Raw genomic sequence first — 25,974 nt, 5'->3', positions numbered from 1 at the left:
TGCAGGGTTTTTATTGGTAATGCAAGCTGCTTTCATTATAAGACTGTGAGACTATCTATTAGTTCAAAACATTAACTAATGATCCCTTCTCAATTATATTCAAGCTTTCAGAGCAATGGGTAACAAAAATAATTTTCTTATAATTTTTCACTTAAGAGTCATATCTTAAATTTAGTCAGGAAAATTTAATATGCTCAAAAGAAGCTACTTAAAACAGATTTAAAGATTGCAGTTACTAATGTTCAGGAGAACAAAGAAAAAACTAACTAAACAGAAATATGGATAATATTTAATTAGAAAAGTAAACTTTCTTCTTCAGCCTTGATAGACAGTTCATTTTTATGCTGTTTTAGCCAAACAGTGCTGTAACTGCACAGAGCTAAGAGAGACCACCATAGTAAAAAGAAGTCACACAATTTTTCATCCTCCACATACCTTGTTGTCAGTCCCATTTTAAGAGTGTGGAAGGAATATCTGGTGTAGGTGCATATCTTATTAATACTGAAAAACTTATTTTCAAATGAAAACACTGGAAAGAGAAAAATTCTCAATTTGTAATGCTATCTTTGAAAATCCAAATGATATTGATTTGACATGCCAAATCAGGAAAAAGAACTCGCAGCTAATGGTTCCTAAAACTGAACTTAACACACAAGCAAAGGAGTTGAAGGATTGCCCCATTTGACTGGGAATAGTTCACAGCTGCAGAGATCTCTCAATAGCCTGATACCACAGCACCAAGGATTTCCAGAAAAATGGATAAGTTAACCTCTCAACAATTTGTGAGCTATCATTAGAAGACACAAGATGTTCATTCAAAAAGTCCATTCCAGAGATGAGAATTAAACATCATTATCACAACATGCAGCCCAATGCACTGCATTTTTTTCCACAAAGCTATTAGTAGCAGAGTCATGTCTCTGGGCACAAACCTATGGATCACAGTCTTTTATAGAAATGTTTAAGTAAGGGCTAAAAAACATGACATGAGGCGTGTCTAAAAAAATGTCACAGAAATAAGACCTGTAATTTATTTCCAGTTGAATTATTTGTAACTTTCAGTTATTTCTCTTGGCCTTTAGGGAAAAGAATAATCTCCAATCAGGGTTATGATCCACTGGTTTCCTTGCCTTATACATTCACATAGACAGAACACAGTCCATAGACCTTCAAAAGATGTAAACAGATGTCTGAACATCAGTATTAATTTGTGAATAATGTTCAGAGTTCTCCACATCTTCCCAACTAGAAATCTACCTTAAAGCCTGATTTCACAGATTTAAAGCTATGAATTCAGCTCCCCAGGAAACTAATGAAAACTCTGAATCTTTAGATGTTTTATTTACCAAGCTGCTTCTCTTAAACAAGCAGCTAGAATTCCCCTGAAAAAGAAAGATCACATTTGTGCAGCTTTTTAGGAAACAACACTTCATGTTCTTTCTTTTCCATTTTGCCAACTGCTCTGATTATTTGGCAACAACATAAGGATACACTTTCAAGAAGGAGTAACACACATGAAATACAAATGCAATCTCCAAAATGATTAGCAAATTAAGCAGCTGTTGCTCTGTATGAAAGCCAGCACCCTCAAGGTCCTCAACTTGTTAAAGCATGATCCAGCAATATGAAATAAAGGGCAGTTCAGTCCTGTCAGGACTTCGGTAAGGCTGGCAGAGCAGAATAGTTTGCTGCCCCTTTTCACTAAGTCAAGGAAAAAGGTCCTGCTCTCTATTTTGGCCACAGCTATTAAATGTAAAACCCACTACCAAAAAATTTGTCATAGACAGTTTAAACCTTGGAGACTACACTTTAACTCCATTCCTCATTACAGAAAGCAACATATACCCTGTTACTCATTATAATCTACAGGGGGTTTTGTGCCTTTTATTGTAGTTTTTACACAGGGCCATTGCAGAACAAGAAATTAGCTTTTTTTTTTTAATAATACAAATGTATTTACGTTTTGTTCATTTTTGGACTGATGATGAAAATGCATATTAAAATGAAACAAAAGCTTTTATATCTTTCTGTGGGAGGAGTAGCCACAGAATTCAGAATCTCTCTAAAGCATAATCTAGAGGAAGAAATCAAAAGTAGATGTAGTGTTTCCATAAGAAACTGTATTTCTTATGTCACACAAATGTTTGCTACCTTGGAATAATCTGAAGGATTGAACATATTAGTAGATGACTGAATTTTCTATCCTTGCTGCCTACACACATTCTACTGCTTTAAAAATAAACACTTTAAATTTTTTTAAACTTTTAACAATTTAAAACCACTTTTAAATATTTTTAAAATAAATTTCTAGTTTGGACAAATTTTGCTACATATTGAGCTTATTCTTCAATAAGACAAAACCAACTTTTTTTAAGTGAAATTATCAACTTCGACCCCTACTCACTTGTAGCTGCTTAACTTCTCATTAATTAGTTGCAATACTGAATAAATTTTTACCCTTCTTCTCTGGATCTTTGCCATATCAAGAAAGGTAGGAACTTTAAGCAAAGACAAACTTGTTCAGTTTTACCCTTCAGCTGGAACTTGTTTTAAGAGTGGGTATGAATTACTAAAACCAACTGCTCAAATGCCAATACAAGGACTACCATAAACACACAGCAACTACCCCTCCATGAGAAAAATACCCACACTGGACTAACACTGCTCTAAACCAGGCAGCTGAGGCATTGGGTTAAGAGGAGAAAAAATGAGTAAAAGCAACAAATAGACAAACAAAATAATGAAACAAAAAATACAGCTGGGTCATTCTCCTCACCTAGTCCATCCAAAGGGATGCAAAATATATTGGTTTAACTTGCACTCTAAAGAGAACATAAGATAAGACAAGTGGACAAGCCAGTCTCCAATAACACTGTTTAAATTGTAGCATTTACCTTAATGCAGCTGCCTGCTTGTACTTCTGAATAACAAAATCCTTTTGAAAGCACAGAATCACAGCCATTGTAATTCAGCATCCTTATTTGATACTCAAGGGATGATGGTTACAACTAAATAACGGAGCAGAGCAGCAAACATAGAGACGATTCTGTGGCAATTAGCAGTTCAAGTTAAACTCGGACCCTCTGCCACTTTTACTATTACATAGTCATGTTATGCTCTGCAATCTCCACCACAACGAACCCACATGTAACTGCCTCGTACTAGAGCTTTCAGCACTAATATTTTCCAGTATCACGAAGACTCTCCTTGTGCTACAGATTTTGTTTTTCTTTCAGCGTGATTGAGATGCTACTTTTCCTCAAATTACCTCCTAATACTGCAGCAGGAGGTTAAGGTTTTGTTTGTACAACTATCAAAAGACAGTTACAGTAATTCGTGATGCAGCCATTTGTAGCGTATGAAGTGTTTGCCCAGACATGAACACCACTCAGTCTGGTGTTGTTGCTCCTCCCTCTTTTTCTGAGAAATCAAAATGAGGAACACTCCAGAATTTCAAAATTACAAGCTTTCTAAAATACAATGGCATTTTAATGCTCTCTGTTTATCATTCCCTTAACATCAGAACTCTAAACTTTAGAATAAATCCACTTAAAATATCATTTACACTTACATTATTTTGGTTATTTATTTTCTTCATTCCAGGCATAATTGTGATGCACACTTCACAAACTTCCACACTACACATGCAAACTGTCAATCATAGTGTATTAAAGCTCTTGGGACATCCATTAGCTTGTCTCTAGCAAACAACTTTTAGCCCAGCATTTATTATTTGCTATCTTAAAATGACATATGAGTGGATAATGGATAAGATCTTTCCAAATAAGTGGCTATTCCGTGTAATAGAAATACTACTCCACAGCTGCATTCTAATTGAGAAGTTGGCGTTGGAAAAATCTCCCAATTCATATGAGGAGGTAAAAAATTAAAAAAAAATTAAAAAAGAAAACTTTTTACAAATTAATCCATTGGCTATCTTCTAGAGAAGAGCTCTGATTAAAGCAACGCTACCTGAACCTGAAGAGAAAAATTCACCTTTGGGAGCACAGCTGCATGTACCTTGAAGAATGAGAGGCTAATTTCAGACTGTAAAAGACCTATTTTCCTTCTGCCCTAAACAGCTGCAAAGGTCCTGCACGTATGCAGTCAATTTATCCTGGATAACTCTGGACAGCAGAAGAGTAAATAATGCAGAGGACAGGATACATGCCACAGATATTTTGAAATGCACAAAAGAAAATCATACAGGGAGTGGTCTACCTCTCTTCAAGGAATATTAAACCTGCCAGCTTCAAGCTGACTCTAACAAAAACATCCAAGCAAGTATTCCAGACTGGTCCTAAAAATAGCATGAACACACTAACACGGTGCAGTGCTTGAACTCAGAGCAACTTTTGGACACCCTGGCTCTGCAATCAACCAGCTTCATGTAACAATCTTACTGCTCTCAACATGGAAGGCTGCTGCTACCAAAATCCTCAGAGAAGCATTGCAGCTATTTATTAGCTTATTTTAAAATATTTATTATCTTTATAGCACCATTTATATGTCGACATTTGTATTGGTTTACCAAATTCTGCTGGTCTATGCTGACAGAAAAAAATTCTAAAAAGGCCTCTCTCACTCCAATTATACCTTTTTAACCAAAGCAGATTTAAATGCCATGCAAAGGTAATTCCTGAGAGGCCGAACACTGCTGAGCTCCCTTCACTAATTAACGGATCATTAGTAGGAAAGAACCCCTAACCGTTCACCCCCTGCACCACATACTGTCGTAATTACCTTTGTGAAGCAACCAATTTGTCTTTCAGTTATTTTGTCCAAAATCCCAAGTGAATTGACTCAACAGGGAGAAGGGGAAAAAAAAAGGAAAAAGGTTTTTTCATACACACGTTTATGAAAATTCATAATTTTTATGACTGGCAAAGAATCTAGGAGCTAAGTATTTCTAGCAAGATTTAAGAAAGGGGATTTCAGTAAATTATGAGAGTCAGAAGTGATAGACTGACTAAAGGAACAAAAAGCTTTTCTTGAGATTACAAATATGGATATATCACTGAAAAGCTTTCCCTTTGTGCAGCTTTTGAGAAAGTTAATTATATCATCACTTCATAATCACGACAGCTATGGGAAACAGCAAAACACTATCACAGCTGTTGTTTGCTTTTTCCAGACCATTGGAACAGGCACCTATTCGTTGCCTTTCAAAATACTTCCTTGCAGAGTTCCTAATGAACAAGTTCTCTCTGTGTTTATGCCCAATTGCCACACGAATCCAGTTGGAGATAAAATATAAGCTTTACTGCCAGTTATTTTACAACAGAGATTAGACTGCTCTTCTCTCCTTTTCACATCTCTGTGAAAATAAAACCCAAAAAACCCTTGCAGACATACACATTTTTTTGGATGCACCTCAACGAAACACACGAGAAACAGGCAAGAACCACGGATGCCAAACAAGACAGAAGACAGGCTGGCTGCAAAAAAACACACCAAGGAACCAGGTCATTTACTATATATACTCCACTTCTAGAATTCTATGTTCAGCTGGTGTTCGTGTTTCGTGAACATCATTTAGGATACAAAGTTTCAGTCATTAAAGAAATCTAAGCCACAAAGACGTTTTTTGCTTTGAAACAATGTAGCAAACCACACACCCGAATTCTTAGTGAATTTACACACCCTTCTTTTTGGTCGCAACATGAAGCAGCTGGGACGCTCCAACACATAAAATGTGGAAACTTACATCTTCCAGGAAATAAGACTTTGGACCTCCTGTGTTTCATTTCATTGCCACTGCTAATGCAACTTTTACATATATGACTGAGGCTCACACTAAATCTCATCTATAATCTACTATGATATTTATTTTTTATCTAAAAATATGTACCTCACAGGACCATTGAATAAAGTGACAAGACCTGAAGGCACTGTCTTAACTGAGTTCATAAAACACGGCTCTGAAAGCCAAAAGAGCCCACAAGAGCCTGCTGACCTTCAATGAGAACCTCTTCAGAGCTCAAAACCACTCGACTGGACAGAAAGTTGGTATGGCAGAAGACTTGCACAGATTAACACAGAATTTCTGGATGAGTTGAAAAAAAAGAAAAAAAAAGAGGAAGCAGACAGAAGGTAGAGGTAAGAAAAATACTTTGTAGGATGAGAGAAACATTGCTTGAGCTGGCAGCAGTCCAAGCTCAGCTGGAGTTGAGAGAGGGATGTTAAGGTACACTGGCAACAAAAGGAAGAATAAGAAAATTGTAGGCCTGCTGCTCAGCTAGCAGGGGACATAGAGACAAAGTACACAGAAAAGGCTTAGACACTCAGTGTTATCTTTGGCTGATTTTATACTGATGAGGTCTGAGCCCATGGCAGAGTCCCAGGGAAAAGAAGTGAAGGAGAGTAGAAGACCAAGTTAGAAAGCTCTTCAGCAACTGGAACGTCCACAGAGCCACAGAATCAGATCAAATGCTTTTTCCTCGGGTCACCAGGAGAATTATGGAAACAAATTTTCTTTCTAGAAGCCACATCCATCCAGCATATATTTGGAATAAGTAAATCAGTCTGTTTTCTGTTGCAAGACATTTAGCTCTGTAAAGAAGGAAAGAGTACTGGACATTGTTTGCCTTCTAACACAGCACCTTATAGGATCCTTAGACCTAAACTGTTGATGCACGAACTGAATAAGTGAACTATAAAGTGAGTGACACAGCAGCTGAACTGCTGAGCTCAAAGGGCTGTAAACAAAGATACCATGTCCAAGTGGCCTCTAAGGAAGTTTCTCCAGACCAATAGTGGGTGCAAGCTTTGTCTGTAGTAATGACCAGAAATTGGCCTCCTCAGCAACTCCCCGAGGATACAGGAACTGGGTGAAGTGCTTTATAAGCTAGAGGGAATATCTGCTATTCAGAGATACCTCAAATGGCTGTAAGTGGCCTGACAGAAACCTTGCAAAGTTCCACAGAGGCCAAGTCCTGTATCTCTGTTGGAATAACCCCATACAGGCTGGGAGCCAACCAGATGGAAAACAGCTTTGCAGGAAAGGTCTTGGGGAGCAAGTAGAACAGGAGTCAGCAGCACGACCTTGCAGCAGAGACACTGGGCTGTGTTAGCAAAAGTGTAGCCAGCAGACCACAGGAAGTGATTCTTTCCTTTCATCTGGCACTTGTGTGAACACATCTGAAGGATTCTTCCCAGCTTTGGGACCGCCTGTACAAGACATTAACATATGGAAGTGAAGCCTGGCAGATGGCTATGAAAGTGAGTAGTGACTGAAGTCAGGGTATACAAGGAGAGGCTGAGACAGCTGCATTTGTTCACCCTTAAGGAAAAGTTATTACTGCTGCTACCGGCGACCTAATCAGAGGTTACAATAGAGAAGGCAGAGCCAGATTCTTCCCAAAGATGCAGTGATAGGACAAGAGACAATTTACACAATCCACACCTCCAGACAGAAAACAACGAAGTTTTGATTCAACACCAAAACAGGTGACCAGAGAAGTTGCAGAACCTCCATCCTTGGAATTATATACGACAACTAGAAAAAAATTCCATCCAAGTTAGTCTTGCACTGAGCAGGGAGTAATACCAGATGACTATAAGAAGTCCTTTAAAATTTAAATGCTCAAACTTCCAATGGCAATCAAAAAAACCAGAACTCTACAACTTGATCTTATCAGGTAAACACAGTGAAGTTCTCAATACTCTCCTCCATCAAAGCTTTCCTGCTATAGCCAGACTTAGGTCAAGAAACAAGGGAGGGAAGAAACCTAGAACATTTACCATAATAAGAACAGATGAAAATGAGATTTACTGTGTTCAGCAGAAACCCTGTGCTGCATATATGATTACCAGTTATTTGCTGAAAGTATGCCCAGAGCACCTGCTTTTAGGTCACCATGTACCAGGTTCTGTTCTCAATGTTTTCACCATTCCAACCACTATATGGTCTAAGGCACAGAGCACTGCACTTTGCATTTTGCTTAGTGCCACAGTAGAGGACAACATTTATGTCCTATCAGCCATCCAAAGAGCAAATCTTGTAGATCACTACCATTAAAGGTCTATGCTCATGCATGTGAAGGAACTTCCAGGTTTGGTTCACTCCTAGAAGCAGCTCCAAATCACAGGTGCTTATCTGGAAGACACACTACTGGAATTTTGCACATGTTTTAAAGGCATGAATGGCTCTTAGCTATAAAGGTTGCATTATCAGGGTAGTCAGTTTCTCAGTAGTAGCATATATAAAAATAGGAAAAATTACAGAATTCTTTTCCAATAAGCCTTGATGCTTTTTGTAAGCCACTTTTACCAAAGCATGATTAAATGTGGAAATAGTGCTACAGCTGGTTTGGAAAAACAGCATCCTCAACCAGCAGTGAAAAAAATCATTCTGAGTTAGGGTTATAGTATAGGAATAACTTTGTAGAACAACTCTTAACAACGTAAAAATAAATATCTGAGAGACAGTGAATTTGAAAATAAATTAAAGCTATTCAAACTTCTAAAATCTTATTTATGAACTTTTAAAAAATAGATTATATGAGCACTTGGCATTACTAACAGTTTTGGAAAAAAAACTGCATGTGTTTCTACCAGTGGTTAGGATGCTCCTGATGAAGGAAGACATGTCAGGGAGAAAAGAAGGGTAAAGCCAGAACTCCCAAAAGGAAATTTGATCTCACTTCCTTTCCTAATTCTCTATAACACAACCCTCTTTCTCTGCTTCTCCAGGAGCTTTCTCCAGTTTGAAGTTTTAGAAGAAAACAACCCTTAGGCTCTGATCTCTACACCCTTCTGCTTATGTTTCCAAGGGTTCCTGTGTTTCCTCCTCTAGACCACCAGAGAACTCACTCTCAAATAGGGTGGAGGGAATAATGAACAAGTTACTGCTAATGCATCCAAACCCACTTAAAGTGTTATTAAAGCACTTGCTTTTGAATGTATCTCTAGACTCTGCTGAAGAGGTTTTGGAGAAGGTCTGGTATAAAATTTACAGCATATTTGTACACTTGCCTTATGCATGAGATAATTCCCTCCCCTAAAGCAAACAAAATGTCTGGAAGATATACATAAGTGAGGCTTACAAGAGTCTGCAAGGTGAAAAATTGGTTCTCCTGAATAGCAGCATATAACCTTAAGTCTTTCAAATTAAATAGGTTTGATCAAAACATATACAATATGGTAATTCTGCTTTATTGAGAAAGCAATATAAAGACCAGTCTCTTGCTTAAGAAAGCTGTCCTACAAAAAAAAAAAAAACCAAACCTACAAAAAACCAACACTACAAAAAAACCCCAACCAAACAAAAATCAAAACAGATTATGGAGGTGAACACTAAGGATATCAAAGGAAAAACTAAGGAGTGTGTCATCACAGCCACTAGCAACAAGCTCCCCAAGTCCTCCAGGAAACTTGCCCATCATATGGCATAGCACAAAGAATATAAGTTATCTTCACAAGAATTTAAGACTCCCCTGCTTCCCTTCTCCAAAGGGGAATGTTCCTCAGTTGCCTACTATTTCATTGTTTAGAAATCATGGCAGATGATGGACAACTCAGAAGTCCTGTGCTATTCTTGAAGGGAATCCATTTCATTGTATAAGGCTCAGTGGTCTAAATTTTGCCTATAATTACAACTTCTGACTCATGCTCATATTCAGAATATAGTATTTTGAGCAGCAGTCTCAATTACAAAATTGAGATGCAGAGAGAGACAAATGCACAGACATATGCCCTAGACATAAAATTTACAGAGTTCAACTTCTCTTTGGGCAACCTACTACACCTTCAACACTGTTAAAAGAATTTTTATTTCATTCTACTTTCATAATTTGGGTACTTGGTATCATATTATCAACACATGAAAGGCAGTGGCAGTAAAACAAAAACCAAGAATATTACCCTGCAGTATTATTTCCAGTTAGGAACTTCCCTCTTCATTTCCCTCACTATCCGTTGGTGGTTTCCTCCAGTCACAGCTTTTGCTAAGGGGTACTGGGCATGAGCCTCCCAGGGAAGCACTGAGCAATACAAGTGCCTCTCAAACACATGCAGAAGAAACATGTGCAACAGTGTCTTGTTCTAGAATTTTCTTTAAAGGCAAAGTATACTTGACTGTGAGTACAGACAAACATATAGAATGATTGGATAGAGCAAAGCCAAAGAGCCACACCTTGCCTTAGGGGAGAACGCGATGAGCCACTCTCCCATCAGCATTTATTCCACTGTCTTGGATTCACCTTAAAGATCTGTCCTGCCCAGTATTAAGCAATATACCAACAAGGTGGAAATATCTCACTCTCCAAGGGCCTCATGACATTACTGTGCATCTCTTATTCCAGTCTTGCAAAGAGCTGTACGAGATCCTGTACAATCTGTGCACTGCTCAGCCCTTCACTCTGTTCGGGAGGCAGCGGTCACACCAACCTGTACCTCCCGTTCTCTCTCCAGTTTATTTTCAACTCTCAGCAGCCCAGTACAATACTGAATACAATATTCTTTTGATTTGGCATTCCATCTTTTCTTCTTTTTTGCAGCATATTAAATTCCCATCTGAAAAAGAAATATGCTTATCCAAAAGTCTGGAAAAGAATTCCTGATAACTTCATTGCTACTGCTAAGTAAGACCAGCTTAGTAAGCTGTTTTCACAGCAACATATCATTGTGCATTCTGTCCTAAGAATCACTGACGTAACACTAACAAATTCACTTATCCACAAATATGCCATGCTCCAAGAGCCCCTGCTAGGTGGCACATCCTTTAGATCAGGAGCAGAAGGCCAAGTAGCATTGCTGATCTTAAGTATTCACGGCAGCTGGTGAGAAGAAAAACAAAGTTACCAGAACTTTAAAGCTAATCTGATACATCTTATCAGGGACACTGAATATTATAAGAAAACAAACAACACACTTTTACAAAGTTTTTTCAGCCTGTCTAGAGAAAGAGGGTCCTCTCACTCTCCCAGACTACTCAGAACAACTCTTCCAAAACTGTTAACAAATCTACTAAAAGCAATGATTCATTTGCTTGATTCATGTAACTGGGCATCTTACAACACAGGGCCATGGCCGATATAATGGCACTGAATAATTACACAGATAATATTAAACTTAATTGTATTTTTTTAAAAAACAACTCTGAACCGTATTCTTCCTAAAGTTTTATGTATACAGTTCTTTTAAACCACATGAGAAATGGGTTTAAATGACCCATACACAAAGAAACAGCAGACAAAATACAGACAAGTTGCAGATCATAGCTATTTCCTGCTGGTTTTCTTTTTTGTTGGCAAACACAATTCTTATTGATGCATATTTAATTTGCATTGATCAACTGTGTCATGAAGAAAGAAAAACTCACTATCTTGTGCCCACTTTTTCAAATTTGTAGTTGTCTATTTAATGGACACATTCCATGGTGTCTTTAAACAGTACATGTTCCTTGGTTTTGCTCATTGGTATTTTAAATAATAGTGAAAACCAATCTAGCATATAAGCAATATTGTTTTCATACACAGATGTGACTAAAAAGTATGAGGCTCCTCGCTTCAGTCTCTCATATAGTATTTTAGCACGCTATTGCCATCTATATATAAACATTTCAAATGTGGTTTTCAAACCCTACCAGTCACATGTGTTGTCTAACCCCGAAATGACAGCAAGTTCACAATATTTTAACCAGAGCTTACCCAAGTAGAAGTACACATTTCAAAGGGATAATGAGTACTCGTACTGTTCATTACAGACGTGTCCTCACATCCTAACCAGTTGATCCATTCATTACTCTGTACTCCTCTTTGGACTTCTAGAGCTCTATCTACCATTGCCTCCAATTATTCTTTAATTTTATGGCCATTAATTTTATTTTCCCAAATGTTTAAAAGAGATTGATGAAAATCCTTAGCACCTCAAGATAAAAATCCCATTAAAATTTATTCACCCAAGTTCCCCTTAGTTCTGCAAGTCACTTATGTTAGAAAAGGTCCAGAATCTGGCCCAAAACATCTCCGGAAAAGTAAGAATCACCACATGAGCCTTTTTTTTTAAAAAAAAAAAAAAAAAAAAAAGAGAACTATAGCACAAGCAACTTATCTCCACAAAACACACACATCAGTGATTGCATTTGTGTACCGGCAAAGCCAAAAGGTGGCTTAGGTCATGCATGTAATGCCAATCTAAAAAAAAACCTAAAAAAAAAAAAAAGCACTGTAGTCTGACAACTAAAGATCACAGAATCAATGAGGCTGTAAAGGGCCTCTGAGACAATCGAGTTCAACCTATGACCCAACACCACTGTGTCAACTAGACCACGGCACTAAGTGCCACATCCAGTCATTTCCTGCACATCTCCAGGGACAGTGGCTCCACCAGTCCATGGGCAGCCCATTCCAGCGTCTAATCACCCTTGCTGTGGAGAGATTCCCCCTCATGTCCCACCTACACCTCCCCTGGCGCAGCTCAGGACCATGCCCTCCCGCCCTGGCGCTGGCTGCCTGGCAGAAGAGGCCGCCCCCCACCTGGCCACAGCCTCTTTTCGGGGGGCTACAGGGGGGCCCCGGTACGGCCGTTCCCGCCGACCCCGGCACCGGAGGATCCCGGGCGAGGCCGCACCGCCCGCCCGGCCACTGCCCCGGGCCCGGGCCCGGGCGCGGCCCCACCCCGTGCGCGCAGCCTATCGGCCTCAGCCACACCGCCGGGCCCCGCCGCCGGGGCCGCTCCCTCCTTCCCGGCCGCCCTCCCTCCTTCCCGGCCGCCGGCACCTGCTGGGCGGGGGAGGGGAGCGAGGGAAGAGCCCCGAGCGGGGCCCGCCGGCCACCCCAGCGCCGCCCTGCCCGAGCCGGCGCGGGGAAGGGAAGGGCAGAGGGGAGCCGGTGGCTTTTACCAGGAGGAGCAGGAGGCAGCCAGGGTCAGGCAGGAGCGGGAAGATGGCGGGTCTCATGGTAGATCGGGCGCCCGGGAGCGGGGAGGGGAGAAGCGCGGCTCCCACTCTCCGCGGCGGCGGCTCCTCCACTTCCCCCGTCGCCAGGAAACACCCGGGCAAGTTCCACCGCGGGGCCCCGCGCTCCGCCGCGCGCTCCCGGGGCACGCCGGGAACCGTAGTTCCGGGAAGGGGAGGGCAAGGAGGAGGAGAAGGAAGGAAAGGAGAGAGTGAGAGAGAGAGAGGGAAGGAGGAGCCGTGGATCCCAGAGCGCACCGGGGCTGCCCGTGGGGCGGTGCCTGGAGGCGGCGGCGGCGCGATGAGGAGAAGGGCGGGGTGGAGGTGAGTTACGGGGCGCAGCTGCGGAGCCGGGCAGGGGAGAAGGGCGGGAGGGATGGAGCGAGGGAGGCGGCACTCGCGGTCTGGGCGAGGCAGGGTTAACCCTTCCCGCCTTGTGGCGCGGGTGTCCCGTGGCACCGCACCCTCTTCCGCTCGGGATCGCTCCCTGCCAGCCCCCAGCTTGTCCGCGTTTCCTTTGGATCCCGCTTTATACCTTCAGCCGGCGGGACTGGGCACACGCGTTCGGCTGTGGGGAATGGGAGAAGGGGTGTTTAGGCGCTGTCCGCTTTGTGGTGTTCGTGTCCTCGGAGTTTGGGAGGAAACTTTCTGCTTGGAAGCCTGTGTGTGTGACGGGGCAGAGCGGCTGCTGGGAGGGTCGGGAAACTTTCGCTCGGGTGGAACGTCATCCTTGATGTTTATCCCTTGGCGCCTCAGGAGATTTGCGCTTTCTGTCGCTTCCTCGGTTGTAAATGCTGAAAATGAAGAACACCCAAAATTCAGGGCTTCGGCCTCTTCCAGTAAAACTTGGACCTTGCAGAATACGTACATGCTCTGTCTCAAAAAGATCACAGAAAGCTGTGCTTTGCGTTTGTCACATTTCCAGTATGCACACGAGCGTAAGGAGGGAGACTGGGTATAACACCATTTAAAAGAAAATCCTTTACATCAGCCTTTTTCAAGTCAAGACTGGCCTGGTTTCAAAGAAAGCCTGACAGGCTCAGACTTTGTGTGACCCTGCAAAAATCTTGTGGCCTGTCAGTCTCATGAGCTGCAAACACTCTCACACACATACATACGAGTCATGTCGTTTTTATAGTCTGAAATTGAAACTTGGCTTTTATCAGTTCTGCTATGACTACCTTAAGAACTTGTGCTCTTTGATCTGTAGAATGAACATCTTGTGCACTAACTCACATTTGAAAAATCTTTGATATTTTTTCAAAGCTCAGTCTTCACTTGGAAACTCAGTAAAATTTGATAGCATGATTGTGCTGTCATGTTTAAATTTTAACAACCTCATGTTTTGCTGAATAGAAAAATGATGTAATTCTTGCTGTCTGTGTAACGCAAAGTAGACATATCGTAGTTTGGTATGAAATTTCACAAACCTTGAGGAGGCCTTGGTGTCCATGTGAATGTCCCTTCATTTTAAGTGATGCGTATTACAGATAATGCCAAATATGTAGCATTTTATAAGCAGATCTTTTACTTATTTATTTATTTTTATTAACTAAATACCTCTTTTTTTTTTTGTAATGAGGAACTTTATCAAGCAAGTCTTCCAGACAGCAGTTCATCTGTTTGTTATATATATGAGAAAAATACCTAAGGAATGTTATAAATTTTCCTTTTCTAGTTCCTTTTAATATTTCAGAACTTCTCTGATGCAGAATTAGCCCATTCAATGGAATCAGACACTTTACTAAGAATTCCTATAGACATAATGGGTTGCTTCTCTCACCTGTATGATTATGAATGCTTTATGCAGAATTAACTTGCTTTCATCTGGAAACTATTAACATCTTTCATTATTAATTCTTTTCTATATGAAGTCAGTTTTTTGGAAATATTATTGTTGATGTTATTGGGATGTTTCTGGTGCTCTACTAAGTTCTTTGATATTTGCTGAATTTTATGCTGCTGCCCCTGGATTTCTTATATTTTAGTTTATTTGTTGAGAGGTAAAATGTGAAGAAGATAGAGGAACTAGATAGTAAGATCCCCTGAGAAAATGCTCTTGAAGGTGCTGGGGTCCATCAGTGCTGGTAGCATCTTAAGCACCAATTCCTAAGGAGCTGGCAGTTCGAAAATGTCAGAAGTCAAGTACATGAGGTAGAAGGCTGGCTTGTCTGGCCAGGGATCTTCTTTCGGAGCTAATGGAAAAGAAGAAGGTGTATGCCCAATGGAAGTAAAGTCAGGCAACACATCAGTTGATGGAATCGTTTTGGATTTCAATAAAGCTTTCAATACTGTGTCTCAGAGTATCATCCTGGACAAAATGTCCAATGCACAACTGAATAAACACATCATGTGGTGGTGGGTGAGCACCTGGCTCATGGGTCGGGCACAAGTGTTACAGTGAATTGGTGACAAAAGATTGGGGACCTGTCACTAGTGGGGCTCTGCAGAGCTCCATCCTCGGCCCTGTGGTTTTCATTATCCTCAGTATTGACTTGGATGTGCAGCTGTGGAAGGGATACTAAACAGGTTTGCCAATGATACAAAACTGGGAGGAGCTGGTATCTCCCTCCAGGGCAAAGAGGCCCTGTAGAGAGACCTCGGCAAGTCAGGGGACTGGGCAAGCACCAGCTGTGAAGTTTAACAAAGCCAAGTGCTGGATTCTGCACCTGGGTGTATGGATAGACTGAGGAATGAGATGCTGGGAAGCAGTGCCGTGGAAAGGGACCTGGTTGATGGCAGGTTGAATCTGAGCAGTGTCCTGGCAGCCAGGAGGGCCAATCCTGTCCTGGGGGGCATCAGGCACAGCATCACAGCCAGGCAAGGGAGGGGATTGTCCTGCTCTGCTCTGAGCTGGGGCAGCCCCACCTCCAGTGCTGGGGGCAGGTCTGGGTGACACAGTATATGAGGGATATAAATCTATTAGAGAGCATCCAGAAGAGGGTTATGAAGACGGTGAAGGGCCTTGAGGGGAAGCCGTATGAGGAGCAGCTGAGGTCACTTGGTCTGTTCAGCCTGAAGAGGGGATTGAGGACAGACCCCATCGCAGTCACAGCTTCCTCATGAGAGGAGGAGGAAGGGCAGACACTTATCTCTTCTCTGTGGTGACCAGTGACAGGACCCAAGGGAATGGCTTGAAGTTGTGTCAGGAGAGGTTTAGGCTGGATATTAGGAAAAGATTCTTCACTCCTACGGTGTCTGGGCACTGGAACAGGCTCCCCAGGGAAGTGGTCACAGCACCAGCCTGAGAGAGCTCAAGAAGCATTTGGAGAGTGCTCTCAGGCACATGGGGTGACTCTTGGCAGTGTTCAATGCCGGGCCAGGAGCTGGACTTCAGTGGTCCCAGGGTGTCCATTCCAGTTCAGGAAATTCTGAGATTCTGTACTGCAGGACTATAATAAGTTGATAATTGATAACTTTATTGGTTACTGAATTAAAGCATGCATGGCAACACTCTGAATAACAGTCTGTTTGATTTGTAGAGAAACGCTATGCAGACTTTTGCAAAGCTTATGGACTGAATTTTGTGTTTAAGGCCATGAAACTACAATATATAGGTATATGTTTCTTAATGCAGGCTTTTTTCTGATGAATTTTGGCTAGAGGTAGATTTATTTCACCGATAAACCCCGTATTTTTTCTTTTGTGTTTTTAACAGACGTTTATTCTCTTTAGCACTGTTTGAATAATGTTAATGACTCAGTATGAAAATAATTCTGTTTTATTAATGTGGTTTTGGTTTTTTTTCTAGAACTGAATTGCTACAAAAAATGTTGGTGGTACAGATCTGACCTATAATAGTACCTTGAAAGAGTATGAATATTTCAGCAAACTGCCTCTTCAGTGGTTCCTCGTTAGCATCTGAAGTGCATGCTGCTGCTGTTAATGGAGATAAGAGTACCCTCCAAAAGCTAATAGCAGGTAAATGTTTTCATTGTAAATGCATTTGGATTACTTCAGAACTGGAGCTTTTTGGTTTTGACTTACAGCTCTGAACTTTAAGATATTTTTGATTTTTGATATTTTGATTATATGTGCTTCTAGAATAAATGTTGCCCTGAAAATATGACTGATTTTTCTTACTTTTTCTTACCTATTGCCTTTGATTGGTACTTCTTTGTGAAGCAAAATAGAAAATTGGTGATAGAACCCCATTCAGGGAATTTGAAGTTCTGGAGAAGTGCTTCATGCCGAAATACTTTGGCTGCAAATGCTTATTTTTTGCATTTCTTTTTGGGAAATTTGATAAATGTGTTTTTACAGATAAGTTCTTACAGTTTCTGAAGTCTTGTCACTGTGTAGTATTTGTGAACAAAATGAGCCAGCCTTACTTGTTACTTTGATTCTAATAGACTGGCAATGTTTCTCAAGAGAAAGATAATGAGAGAGTCTAGTCCTGTTGAACGTGAAGTTAAAAAAAAATCCCATCCATTAAAAAGCTCAGGATTTTGCCTTCCCTTGCTCTCCAGGAATGATATGGCATTCCAGGTTAATAGTTTTCAAAAGCAGTATATATTCTATGTTCCAAAAACAGTCTTGCATATATTTGGAAGTCTGCCATGTCATAGGTGAAGACTTGGATTTTTCAGAGCTTCTGATTAAATGCAATTCCAGGTGATATTGAAGAAGTTCTATTTGCTCAGCATTTTTTGGAAAATCATATTCCCAGAGCTTAGCAAGGGTTGAAGGACTGTGAAATAGTAAGAAGCACAGTCTGTATTTATGCCACTTACCGTCAGTTTTAATATGTATGAAGGATTTAATGGTAATAGCATGAAACCAGCAGTCAGGTTTCTTTATGTATCTTGTAAAGAACTGTGTGGATCTGTTTTCCAAGCTTTACAGAAAGCAGTAAGGGGCTCTTCTTTACAAGGTGTATCTAATTTTCTCAAAACATAACAAGAATTGATTTGAATCCAAAGGAACATGTTTGAGGGAACTGACTTTATAGAAGCTGCACTTGTTGAAACAATTATTTCTTGTTGGGCCTTCTATTTTATTTTGTCATATGGTGGTTCAAACATATACTGTTTGCACTTAATGCTGTCTGTTTGCTCTTTTAAAAAACATTTTATAAACAGCAGATGATATGGAGATACTTCTAGAAATCTGTGAGATTCAACTACAAAGTAGCTTTAAATATCCGGGTTTCTAATAAAACCCTTCTGCCTGCATGTGGAGGTGGAAAAAAAAGTCTGAGCTTTCAAATCCTGAGGAAGCAACCAGGAGTTTTTACTAACTTCATTGTGGTTTTGTTAATCTCAGAGCCAAAAGACATGGTTTTGGAAACACAAAGGAAAAATTAGGTCTTGTTGCTGGTACATCTTTTCAAATATGCCACAAAACAGCCATTATAACCGGATAAGAAAATTGATCTTCTTTCAACGATGATCATGCAGCAACAAGATAAAAATGCTGTTTTACTATTGCATGGGAGAGAAAACTGCACAATCCTTGTAGCATTTGCTTTGCTAGCAAAATCTGGCTTTTCTGCTTTGCCGTGTTTTGACAGGATATGACACAGACCTTACTTTTGCCAGAACTGAACCAAACAGAAAAAAAACCCAACAAACAACCCAAAACTTCACGTATTGCCTAGCAGAAGAAGAATGCATTAGAGTATTATTTTTAGCTGTTTACCAGTCACTGTTGAAAGTATAACTTGATGCCAGAAGTGAATTGAGCAATTGGTGCTGTTCACTGAATTTCATGACTGCACTCAGCAGCAGCAGCTAATTTAGGACAGCACTCCAGCATTATGTGTGCTGTGTGTCCTGGATTCCTTAACAACACCTTTCTAATACAGCCAGGCTTTGCTTTGGATATGTAGCCAGCTGTGGATGTGGCAAGGGAATGTCTTGACTTTCTCCTCCTTTCAGAGAGGGCCTTTTAGCCTCTAAATTCATTATTACATTCCTCTTCGTGCTTTCCCTGTTCAGGTATTAACACAGGAGGGGCATAGAGGCTGGCCAAATGGTCTCTTAGAGCAGCCCTCAAATCTTTTCGGTGATTTTTCCTTCTGCCATCTGTAGCTTGGTGGAGCATGTGTGGCTGTATACAAACATAGAGGCTTTATTTGCATATAATTAGAATATGGATGAGTTTTGAAGGAACAGGTATTTGAAATAATACAGTGTGTTCTGGATAATGTATTCCTTTTGACACTCTGTGCCAGAAAGAGGCACAGACAGAATTAAAGGTAAGTAGAAAATTTATTTAGAGAAAGAGGGGCTTGGAACAAGGTATCTCTGTATGTTAACTGCTGCTAATGCTTAATCACAGGACTTTCTAAAAAGCCTGTGGGTTAAATACCATAAAATACATGCCAAGTGTTAATTGTATAACCAGTGTTCTAACAGAAGTGTGCTAATTGTTTGCACTGCACGAGTTGTCCTGTACTATATCACGTTTTAGAATTGTATGTACTTGGGCTTTGAGAAATGCTCACAGTATTTTCTGTGTTTTTCACAACACTGAAATATCTTTAATTAACAGTTCTTCAGTGTTAAAATCCATCTGTATGATTTTAATCCTAGGGAAAAAGGGAGCAAAAGTTAATTTTGTGTTTGGAGGATCATTTTCCATTTTATGCTTTGGGAAGAGGCATCTAATTGTTTTAATTGTTTAAAAGAACATAATGATGATTACAATAGTCATTATACTGAAGTGTCTGTTCAGTCCAACTCCTCATTGTAAAACTGTTATCATGCATTGCTTGCATCCAAATGCTTCTAAATCTCTGATGTGATGTTTCATGGTAAATTTTAACTAAACTATGGGTTACAAATATGGAGTTGTGCTCTATTGTTTGATCCTCCTCTCTACTTCTCTCTTGCCTGTTCTACATTGTGTGAGGTAGAATCAATCTCAGGTATTGCAGCAGGCAAGATTCTTGGAAGTGACAAGAAATGGTCTTTTAATAACTAGGGAAAATTCACACCCTCCTGCTGCCCTTTCTCCTTTTCTGATTTGAAAAATTCATAGAAATGGTAAGAGCCTGATATGACTGCTGGCATAGAGTGTGAGGAAGTGATGAAGTACAGCTATGAGAGTTAAATTTTGGACTTAGGCCCTGGATTCTGTAGTGTTCATGACCTCTGTTGGCAGTAAGCTTATGGAATGCATATTCTGGTGAGCTGAGGACTTTGATTCTAAAAGGGGAGGGATCTAAAAAAATTTCTTTATTAAGGAGGTATGTGAAGAGAATTTATTTTTGCCAAAGCACATTTTAGGTATGCTAATATGTGAATGTTTTGAAGGCTACCTGTGCTTTTTTCATTGCAGAAAGTAGTAATTTGCTGCAGCTGTGAAGTTCATAAGGTGTTGGGGCTAGTGACTGTCATCAGCTTAATCTCCCCTTAGCACCTGATGGTGATATAGTAGCTCCTAGCCCTTGTCCTGTCCTGTTTTGCCTGACTGCAAAAACACTCTTTTAGTGAATTGGTCACAGGATATTAACCATTCTAAGGGCCTTACAGAGCCCTGCTAAACAACAGGAGAAAACCTACTACTAGCTGAAGATAGTTTCTTTACCTTAAAAAACAGGAGCTTCAGGAAAATTACTGTCATCCAGTTTTGAAACTCTTGCTCATTTCTCCCTTAGACTGTATGCAGTCATGGAAACTCCTTGTCATCAGCTACATCATTTTTTGGGAACTGAAAATGAACGTTAGATATCTGTTGCTCTACTTAGTTATGTTACACTTGAGCTTTTAGGTCATTTTTGCTTGTCCTTAGTTTCTAAATCTTATATATATATCCTCCAACATTCTGTAACGGAAAAGGAACTGGAATTTGAGAGAAAGGTCCTGGTTTTGGATGCTACTGATTTAGGGACCAATGTTATCTGAGCATAAGCCCAGGTTCTTGTGTTTTATTGGGAGAAATGAATGTTTATGTATTTCTCAATATATTTGAGTGTTCAAGTCCCATCAGCTTCAAGCAATTTAAGACACTGTTGGGATTATGTTAAAGTTTAGCAGTGAAATGTGGTTTAGTAATGTCTAAGTGACTGTGTTGAACTAATATTGGAGAAGCACCTGACTGTACTTAATTAATTAGAGAATCTGGCTTGTTGGTTTGGAACAGTGACATGTTAAATCATGCTGTTCCCAAAAGAACTAGATATAGGCCAGTAGAAGACTTCTTGCGGGGTTCTTTGGGGGTTGGTTGTTTGTTGTTTTGATTTTCAGTGAATTGATAGTGGGATAAAAATTCGTTGTAAAACCATTGGGTTATCAAGGTGAAGTGGCAGTCAGAGAAGAGAAGGCCAACGGTGACTTCTTCTATATCTGCATCACAGAGGAGTTTGGAAATCTTCTTAAACTATTTTGCAGAACAAAAAGACTTTTCTCAATGCAAATCACACTTTCCAGGCAAAAAAAAAAGTGGTAGAGAGTGAATCATATGATTGACATGGTACTCACTCTATAGTTTTAAAGGAATCAAAAAATGTACTGAGTGAGTAAATGATTTCTCTGACTGGCAGTATTCTACTTACAGTGTTTTTTGTAAGTGGCTTGATTGGTAGGGAATTAATTTTAATTCTTGATATTCCCCTTGATTCATATTTAATCTCTTGATTCTTCTTCTGGGTGAATAAATAGAAATTATAATTAAGAATAAGATTACTGGATATGTAGATAAGTATAAAATGCTGGGGGAGAGCAAAGCATGCCTCTGCTGGAGTGCTTCTGAAGCATCAACAGTCATGCAGACAAAGGAATAATTAAAAAGCAAAACTAACTTGCCTGTAAAATTCAATATTCCTTGGGTAATTGTGGACAATGTTGCTCTGTTGGAGATCTGGACGATCTGGATGCATGGGGTAGCTGATACCCATGAAATTAAAGGTGCTTGCCTTTATGTGGCGACATCATGGAAATACGAAACTTCATGGCGAAACTGCTTTGTTTGGAGGGTTTTTTGGACTGTGAATAAGAATAGTATTTTGACTTTTTTTGAATAGGATCTCAGATTACTGCCTTACAACCTTATCAATTCAATAAAGCTTGAGAAATATTTTAGTAGTTTCCATATTGTAAGGCACCCTGAAGTAAATAATGGTATTGATGTAATATTGACATTTAGGCTTTTAAAGTAAACATTACTGTGAGTAGGCTTCAAAGTTTGTTGTAGTTACAGTGTTTACAGGTTTCAGGAGGTATATTTGGTTTCTGTGCTGTTGATATTTTTTAAACTAATCTGTGCAGCTGAAATCTGTGTAACTACTTGAAAATTATTTAGTTATGCCACTGCAGAATGTTACTGGTGATAGGTGTATTCATCGAATGAATGTTTTCTGAATATACTTTTTTCTGTAAATATATTTTGAAATATTCTGTAACTGTCAGTAAAAGTAGGATAAAATGTAATAACTCTGAGTTTATCACATACTCTACTTTTTGTTCACCCCGGTCATGTTATAATGAGATACCTGCTGTTCATATTATAATGACTTTTTAATAAAAAAGTACTGCTTTTAGCTAGATACTAATATACTTTCCTGGTTCAAGTGAGCACTTTGTTTTGGTTTTTTTAGGAAACTCTGAGCTGAAAGACAAAGAGGACCAGTTTGGAAGAACTCCACTTATGTACTGTGTGCTGGCTGACAGGCTGGACTGTGCAGAGGCATTGCTGAAGGCTGGAGCTGATGTCAACAGAGCTGATCGCAGCCGAAGAACTGCTCTCCATCTTGCTGCACAAAAGGTAATTACTTTATAGGTGCTTCTAAAGTTAGGGCTTTCACCACAGCTGTGAGGTGGGCTGACCCTGGCTGGACACCATGCACCCACCAAAGCTGCTCTATCACTCCCCTCCTCGGCTGGACAAGGGAGAGAAAATGTAACAGAAGGCTCATGGGCTGAGATAAGGGCAGGGAGAGATCCCTCACCAGCTCTTGTCACAAGCAAAATAGACTCGACTTGGGGAATTTAGTTTACTACCAGTCAAATCAGAGTAGCATAATGAGAAAGAAATAAACCCAAACCTTAAAATCATCTTCCCCACACTCTTCTTCCTGGGCTTAACTTAACTACTGAATTCTCTACCAGCCAGTGGTGCAGGGGGATGCCATCAGTTCATTATGGTCTCTTTTTTCTTCTACAATCTCAGTCTGTTTTACTGTCCAGTTATATTGTCCCACTGAAGAAGTGCTAAAGGAAGTGTTCAACAATAAAATAAAAGGTAATTGAAAGTATAACTTCAGAGCTGCAAGAAATTTTGAGTGTGGTTAGGCCAGGGGGAAGTATCCAGAGTCTTTCCACAGCAGACTAAGCAGGCTGCTGATGGTGGGGGGGGGAAAGGGGAGCGGCTTTGGCTGCTAACCAAGATACTTGAGTTCATAAACTGTGAAAAAGACTCCACAGAGAAGATTAGAAATCCAAACTGAAAGCAACAGCCTTTTATTTACTATTGTAGTATGTTTAAAACTGTAACTGCTCAGAATTAACACTTTTTTGTCTATGTTAGCTGTCTTTTGGTACCAGTTAGAGCACCTGCCATGATTTTCATAGCAAACCATATCCGTGTATATCTTGTCACCTGTTCATAATTGTTCACATTTTTCAGATGTTCTAATATAATCTGCGATTTTTTATTATTTTATTTTAATTAGGGTTACATAAAGGCAGCTATAGTATGGTCATGGTATTCAGTAAGGAGCAGTTAAATAGGAAACCATCTTGGGAAGACTATAATAAGGTGATATTGTCCAGGTACATTTGCATGGGAGTCCATAGGGACTGTGTGGTCTGTGTTACTGCATCCCTTACAGGCAAATAAAGTGTTGTAGTTAACTGGAAGTAGGCTACTTCACCTGCTTGGTTATGTACCATTACACTCTGATGAAAAGAATTCAGTCATCATCATAACTTTGTTTCCAGGATTAATTTTGTATTTCGGGGGGATGGACCAGGTTACTGTGGATGTTGTTGTTTCAAAGATAGGTATTTCATAAGCGCAGCAATGTCAGAGACTTAAAAAATTGCTGTAACATACTTTACTTGCGTGGTATTCATACAGATAGACACATACGTATTCATATGTGATAGACACGTGAACGTTTTAACCATATTTTAAACTTAATTTTAAAAATTATGTTTTCCCCAGATATTTAAAATACATTTTAGCATATTCAAACAATATAAATTCTTGTTAAATCCTGGTCTGAATGTTGATGTGGATATTTGCATCATAGCAATTCAAGGCAAGAGAGATTTTGCCTTGGTGTAATATCCTCTAACTGCATGTGCTCTCCATTTCCTTTACACCTTGCTTCAATCCTGAAAGTGCAAATTGTAACATGGGATACTTGGACAATCTTAGATGTGTTTTCAGTTGACAATGCAGATGAAAAGGAAGGTACAACAGCATGAGATAAAGATTGTAGCAGTAGATTTTATGTAGGCACACACTTACTGTGTAATGTACTACATAGATATGATTCACTCCATAGCAAAAAGTGGTCAGGAACAGCCCCTGCAACTGCTTTTTATTTGCCTCACTTAGCTATCCTCTAAAATTCCCTTTTGTGTCTTCTGGACTTGCTATTGGTGTCAGCTTATGAAATTAACATTTTATGCGCATAAAATTTTGTCTGTAGTCTTTCCACATTAACATTTTAAGATCTACATTTCTGACATGAGTGTCTTCTGAAAAATACGTAAAATAAAAATTCAAAACAACCTAATGTTTCATGCAGTTTTGTATGTTTAAATAATGTTTTGCATTCTGCTTATTTTTTGCTGATACTTTTGGTTTATATTTTTTTTTTCCAAAAATAAAATTTCTCAGTATAGTTGGCTTTCAGATAGAAAAAGAAACATGCTGTGAGATCACCCATTTCCAAAGTTGTTCAGTCCATGTTGGCTAATCATGAATATACATATTTACCAGGGCCACTGTATGGTTTTTATTGTGTTCAAGCTTGTGAGTCAGTAGCTGTCCTGTGCTTCATCAAAAACAGATTCACATGACTTTTAAAATTCCCATTAATTTATAGTCACAAGTACAAGCCGTTTAGAAGGGCAGTGCTTGGAGATTCAGATTCCTAAATTGTACTTGTGTTGCATTCTAGCTTTCCTTTTCTTTGGAGAGAGAAGCTAAGATTTAGAGACCTTTGCATGCAACCATTGAAGAGGTAGGAAAGAAAAGGTGCTTCTTTCTACACTGATGCCAACTAAAGCAGATGGAGCTAAAATGAAATAAGGTTTCCTGAGCTAGAACTTTCCTCTCTGAGTACCAAGATTACTTTTGCTGTTCTTTGCTGTCTCTTTGAAGGGCTTTTGGGACACCTTGCTCATCAGACCACAGCAGGCAGACATTCTGAGGGCTAGAGTTTGTTGCCAGAATATTTGAGACTTCTTAAGTCATCATTCTTCTACAGGCTGCCTTTATGTGTCCCTTTGCACTTGTTCCTCTGAAACAGTCTTGCAGCTGATTTGACAAAAAATGGTCTCGGCTGCCTTCCTTTGGGAACCACAGAACTGTCTCAGAGGCAAAGAGTTTGTGAGAAAATGCTCTTCTAATGCCAAAAAGAAGCAATGATTCAGCTGTCTCGGACTGAAGAGAGCTGAATGTCTTCATTCATGTGTTTGGATTCAAGATGGTGTCTCTCCCATTACTAATCCTGCTTATCATAAAAAAACAATTGGTTTTGTTCTCTGCAGGGTGAGATGAAACTGTTCCCATTTTTCTGTCTGGAGATTTCACTGTAAGAGAACTGCCAGTTCATGTCTTTCAGTCCTAGTAAAATTGCTTGTGGGTTTTTTAACCTCTGTAATAGAACAAACATTCAGAAGTGTGGCATTGACCTGAGTTCAGTCATAAATCATCAGTATTCAGTGGAATGAATTAGGACTTCAGTTGCTTTTCTTTTCTAGGATGGATTTCTGGTTGGATAGGACTTTAATGGACAGCTGTAAGACATCATGCCATTAACACTTGCAAACTAGCTTCTGACTCAACCTGTGTGAGTTACAAATCTGGCTGTACTGGGTGATTGTATGTATGCATACACATGTACATATCAGCTCTACATTGTATTTTATTCTTAACACCCACCTCTCTGCAAGTTT

At 39.8% G+C, this 25,974-nt stretch overlaps 2 protein-coding genes across 2 annotated transcripts in view; one reads left to right on the top strand and one right to left on the bottom strand.

The window, feature by feature from the left end:
* Positions 1 to 13,143, bottom strand: part of ERP44 (endoplasmic reticulum protein 44) — a 48,645-nt gene extending 35,502 nt beyond the window's left edge. The window contains exon 1 of the mRNA XM_014875155.2: positions 12,845 to 13,143. Within this exon, the coding sequence (XP_014730641.1) occupies positions 12,845 to 12,901 (57 nt within the window). The 5' untranslated portion in view covers positions 12,902 to 13,143. The remainder of the gene's footprint in view (positions 1 to 12,844) is intronic.
* Positions 13,112 to 25,974, top strand: part of INVS (inversin) — an 83,305-nt gene continuing 70,442 nt past the window's right edge. Inside the window, exons 1-3 of the mRNA XM_014875154.2 lie at positions 13,112 to 13,222; positions 16,650 to 16,819; positions 22,440 to 22,606. Of these exons, the coding sequence (XP_014730640.2) occupies positions 16,714 to 16,819; positions 22,440 to 22,606 (273 nt within the window). The 5' untranslated portion in view covers positions 13,112 to 13,222; positions 16,650 to 16,713. The remainder of the gene's footprint in view (positions 13,223 to 16,649; positions 16,820 to 22,439; positions 22,607 to 25,974) is intronic.

Source organism: Sturnus vulgaris, chromosome 1 (assembly GCF_052056855.1).
Source record: "Sturnus vulgaris isolate bStuVul1 chromosome 1, bStuVul1.hap1, whole genome shotgun sequence".
Lineage (NCBI taxonomy): Eukaryota > Metazoa > Chordata > Aves > Passeriformes > Sturnidae > Sturnus > Sturnus vulgaris.
This window is presented reverse-complemented; position numbering and strand designations above follow the sequence as displayed.